This window comes from Alosa alosa, chromosome 16 (assembly GCF_017589495.1).
Source record: "Alosa alosa isolate M-15738 ecotype Scorff River chromosome 16, AALO_Geno_1.1, whole genome shotgun sequence".
Classification (NCBI taxonomy): domain Eukaryota; kingdom Metazoa; phylum Chordata; class Actinopteri; order Clupeiformes; family Clupeidae; genus Alosa; species Alosa alosa.
Genome location: NC_063204.1, coordinates 27,887,872 through 27,893,219, shown reverse-complemented (window position 1 = coordinate 27,893,219; position 5,348 = coordinate 27,887,872). Strand labels below are relative to the sequence as shown.

Sequence of the window (5,348 nt, the reverse complement as noted above, 5' to 3'; positions counted from 1 at the left end):
AACAAACATAACACAGTGAGCCAAACAACACACACATGCATTACATCCACACAATCTGCTTCACTAGGCCCATGAATAAAACATCACTCCTGTCCTAAGTGCTTGTGTGCATGCATTCTTGGTGAGGATATTTAGGGTGGCCTACAGATATAAAACATTGGTGCCTAAATAAAGGCCGCTAGTGCTACCTCCCGCCCTCCTTCCAGAGATGTTTGAAAAGGCTGCAGAGCTCTCTAGCCAAAATGATGAGTCACATGCTCTCTTCCCTTCCTGTCAGCTACTGATTTGTCCTTTTCAGGCTTGAAGTAATAAAAAGGATGATAGTGGTTCATAGATAGATAGATAGATAGTTTTTTGATCCCTAAGGGGAAATTCAAGGAATGATCTTTATTAGTAATTGACTAGAGTAAATCCTTCAGGAAGACTGCAAGGCAAGGGGCCAATATCTTATTTTGCCAAGCACAGTGTAAAATATCTCTGTTGACTGCAGTTGGTAGCCTATAAGAAGAGTTGAGCAACACACATGTGCAAGCACGCACGCACGCACGCACACACAGGTAGATCACAAGCTGAAGGGGAGCTAAAAAAGTGAAAAAAGTGTGTTTGAGGAAGGTTAGGCTACTGGTCAGTGTAAGCTATTCTTCCGTTTGATGTGGTAAATGATTCCATCGTGTGTCCAACTTGTTCCAATGTGGATTTTACAACTTATTTTACTACAGTAGCCTAGGCTATTGATCATAATGTACGCAAATGTGCTCTCTATCACCAACATTTATAGGCTACTTTGCCTAGCCTACAACAACCGTCGAACGAAATGAGGACAATATAACATTCAATTCACCCAACGGCACCCAACCACCTCTCGGGTCAGCAGGTTTCTCAGCTGTCGTTTATCCAGAGTTTAGGGTGAGATGGAATGCCGTGTATGCATTTTGGAACTTGTAGTCCCATATAATAGCAACAGATTCCTCACGCGAAATATCAACGTTTTCACTATCAAAAGATCATTTCAAATTCTAGCAGGACCACATCTCTACGACAAGCAGAGTTTTACCGAGGTTTAGGTGGTTTTGATATCTAAAAGGGCTTAACTGCGATCGAATAACAACGACGCACTGTAAAAAACTACAAGTCCCTCAAATCCAGCGGAGTGGATGGTCTCTCCCCCCCACACACACTTCCATCAGTTACCCGCAATCTCATTCAGAGATAGTCCGCTCCGGGGACAACAACAGCCTACCTCCTCCTGTCCTATGTAAGTCTAGGCTACAGCTGGTCATTGTAAAACCGTTCACTTTTGTAAGCTTAAACGTTTGTTGTTTGATTAATGTCTTCTTTTGAAAATAACAGATTTAGCTTGCACTTCATAATGTGGGTGACGAGACTTGACAGTTCATTGTCTGTGTAGTTTGTAATTCATAACGAATTTTCAAGTCGTGATTATAAAGGTCTTTTGTGCTTTTTTTGTCATCGTGTGCCAAAATCTAATTGCTATTTTTGACGCTGACATTTTCCGGGTTTATTTCGGTGTCATTTTTGATCTCGAAAGCTATTCTGTAGGTTTAGGCTTTCCGTTTTCTTTGTCACGTTCTTTGGCTTTCTTAGATCCTAAACAGAACACCGTTCATTGATATTACACCGCATGTCAGCTACTCTTGCTTCAGTGTAGGCTAACACATTGAAAAAGCAAAATGCCTCAGTCGTTTCTTTGTTATGCTCTGCTTACAGAATTCGACGCAGCTGTTGGGACAGAATAGCGGATCGGCTACCTTCCGAGGACCTGCCGAGCACTGACAAGTAACAAAGAGCTATCAAATTGGCCACATGCGGATTCCATAAACGTTACGATTGGTCACAGAAAAGATACTCTAAACATGAAGCTGTTCTGTTAGTTTGATGTGACTATTGTGCTCTGAAAACAATTACAGTTGTTTTTGTTCTCATGTCAATTGTCTCTAGAGAAAAATTGTTTTACATAACTAATGTTAGTGGCATATCTAAGGTAGGCTATTTAAATTAATCCGGGCAGAATAGGATCAATATATGGGTTTAATATTCTGCTACTAGAGTGCTAGCATGATATTATAATGACATAAGTGACCATGAACAGATCAGTCACACACTGTTGGAGATGCAAATAGAAATGCAAATAAATCATGCTATCTGCTAGAGGGAGCACTACCTTCTTCCCTCTACTAACAGGGCTGCAAATTCACTCAAGCTCACAGCCCTGTGGAAGCATCTGGCATTGATAAACTAATTTAAAAAGCACCTCCAGGACCGTGTAAGAGCTTTAACTTTGGACCCGCCATGACTTCCTCGGACAACGATGAGACGGGGAGTGACATATCAGAGTCTCTGGAAGTGCAAGACTTCCAGAGCAACTACGGTGACTCGGCCAACTACTACAAGTCCAAGAGTTTGCCCATCCTCAACGGGGGCTGCCTGCCCGGGGGCGAGCTGCTACCAGAGCCGAGGATGGTGTGCACGACGCAGACGTCCGTCAACGATGGCGACCGGAGCTCGGCGCTGAGTGATCTCCAGCAGAGGACGGACTCCAGCCTGGCCGAGTCACCCACGCGGACGGATTTCTCGCCCTCGGTGTCCAGCATGGTAGGCCTGAGCAGCTCGACGCGCGTGGACGCCAACCGGTCGGCGGCGGCCGGGGGCAAGAAGCTCGGCTTTTCCTTCGCCCGCCTGGCGCGCTTCTCGGCGCGCAAGTACGTGCAGGTGATCCTGGCGGACTCGCGCTGCTTCCTCTTCTGCATGTGCTACCTGACGTTCATCCAATCGCTGATGGTGTCCGGCTACCTCAGCAGCGTCATCACCACCATCGAGAAGCGCTACAGCCTGCGCAGCTCCGAGTCGGGCCTGTTGGTCAGCTGCTTTGACATTGGCAGTCTGCTGGTGGTGGTCTTCATCAGCTACTTCGGAGGCCGCGGGCAGCGGCCGCGTTGGCTGGCCGTCGGCGGGGTCTTCATCGCGGTGGGCGCCGCGCTCTTCTCCCTGCCGCACTTCATCTCCCCGCCGTACCAGATCCAGGAGGTCAACTCGTCCACGGGCAACGAGGGCCTGTGCCTCAACGCCAACGGCAGCGGGCGCGACACGCTGGACGTGGCGTCGTGCCCGCGTGACCAGGAGGGAAACGAGCACAACCTCTACGTGGCGCTCTTCATTTGTGCCCAGATCCTGGTGGGCATGGGCTCCACGCCCATCTACACGCTGGGACCCACCTACCTGGACGACAACGTGAAAAAGGAGAACGCCTCGCTCTACCTGGGTAAGGGTCTCCTACTCTCTGGTTTGGCGCGGTGTAAAGGTCTCCACAGCAGGGCAGCAGATGGTCCCTTTGATTCCAGTCTGCTGTGGCTTTGTGGGTTATCAAGCAGCATATTCTTCCCTGGGTTTGTGCCATGCTTGTCCCCCTCCATTAGGGCATGTTTTCATCAGTAACACATTCATACTAAGTCCTCAATTTGTACTAACACTCAACCTACTCCATACCTTTTTATAGAGTAGCCCCAGCAGATAAGCTGCATACAATCCAGTCCTTTTGCTACCATTGCTGCTGTTGTATCAACATGATTAAATCACTGCTGATATTAGATGGCTTGAGCCACCATTTTTGAAACCAATCCAGATGTAGCCTTGGCAAGTGACAAAGGGGAGAGACCCCTTGCTAGTTCCCCCCCTGACTCCATCAATGAGACACAGGGAGGCTGGGCCAACGAATTAGCATCCGTTAGCCATGTAGATGAGGCACAGGAACACATTAGGGGCTGCCTTCACCGTTCCCGAGGTCACTGTTTGTCTGCGGAGGTCAAAGGGCACATGGCATCCGATCTGCACTTTGGGATACAGTAGCACTCCCTAATGTCCTTTGCTTTAATCTCCTTCACATTCTTGTGCAGGCAGTAAGGGTAAACCCTGGGCGAGTGAGTGAGTGAGTGAGTGACTGAGTGACTGAGTGAGTGCGTGCGTGCAGACATGACCGTGGCCCAGGCTGTGCTCATGTGAGCTGAGTCTTGTCCCGAGTAAGTGATCGGTGTCCGGTTCTGTCTGGCGTAGAACTGTTAAAGAGACACACAACTCATACACCAACACGCATGCACTTACACACACACACACACACACACACACATGCACACGCAGTACACATGGGGAATACTGGAGAGACATCTTGCAGCTGCTTCAGCTGAGCTGCTTTTCACTTTGCTGCATAGCTGCTGACTCTCGAGCTATGCTGGTCCTGACTAGAGTAAAGATCTGGGGCAGAACAGAACCAGACTTAGTCCAGAACTGTTCCAGAACCGCTGTCCGAATGCCTCGAAAACCAACTGATATCAGAGACGGCAGAGCAAGGATTCGGGCTTGTCTCCCTTTGACCGTTTCGAAAAAGAATGTCACGCCGGTTGGGATTCATCTGTGTATCTCGGCTAATCTCAGGTCGAGGCTAAAAATTGACTAGCCTATTTGAATCAATGTAAAGTTCACTGACCCAAATCTGAGACCTGCAAATCTCCCACTTGCACTTGGAGTCCTGACAAGCAAAAAGACAGTGGGCAGTGTTTGGTTGGCAAGAGCTCGGGACCAGTTTGAGTTTGGGAGGGCACTTTAGGCACAGACCATTGGGCAAATGGGGCAGCAGGACACTCTGTCTGGGGCAACAAATGACCCCCTCCATCTGATTGCTGCCCAGCTGCACTAGCTCTCCGCGCCTCGGTGGTGGGGAGATTTGTGGGGGGCTGTCAGTTTGGAAAAAAAAGGGTGGGGGGGCATACGCGCATAGTTGGACAGGCAGGGGGGTCACTGTAAGGCCATAGCACGGTTAGGGGCCAGCCAGGAAAACATGGTCGAACTGAACTGTTCCTCTCACACACACTCTCACACTCACACACACACACACACACATATAACATTACACAGAACATTGCTTGTAAGGACTTTAGATACACATTATGCACTCGCATAAAATATGGAGTTTAAATACACATAATTAACTATTGATTCACTTGGAAGGTATTTCACAAAGCAAACATGCTAATGCTAGTCTAGAACACAGTTGACTGGGCAACGGAGACTTAGAGAATGCAGTTTCAGATTTCTCTTGGTGTAGTTACCCAAGTAAGTCTGCTTTGAAATGCACACCCCTGATTGTGTGTGTGTGTGTGTGTGTGTGTGTGTGTGTGTGTGTGTGCTTGTGTGCGTGTGAGAGAGAAATGCAATCGCTATTAAAGCATTATGTCTCCCCCCAGTGCAATCTCATTAACTCAAGCTAAGCATAAACAAAATAGTCCAAAATACTGTGACTCAGTGATGTAGGAAGCCCTCCCCCTCCCATCAGTCTG

The 5,348-nt window shown here is 48.2% G+C and overlaps 1 protein-coding gene across 1 annotated transcript in view; it reads left to right on the top strand.

Moving 5' to 3' along the window:
- Window positions 1–1,177: 1,177 nt before the first annotated feature.
- The window catches only part of LOC125309599 (solute carrier organic anion transporter family member 5A1), a 55,324-nt gene continuing 51,153 nt past the window's right edge, over window positions 1,178–5,348 (top strand). The window contains exons 1-2 of the mRNA XM_048266630.1: window positions 1,178–1,255; window positions 1,729–3,280. Of these exons, the coding sequence (XP_048122587.1) occupies window positions 2,311–3,280 (970 nt within the window). The 5' untranslated portion in view covers window positions 1,178–1,255; window positions 1,729–2,310. The remainder of the gene's footprint in view (window positions 1,256–1,728; window positions 3,281–5,348) is intronic.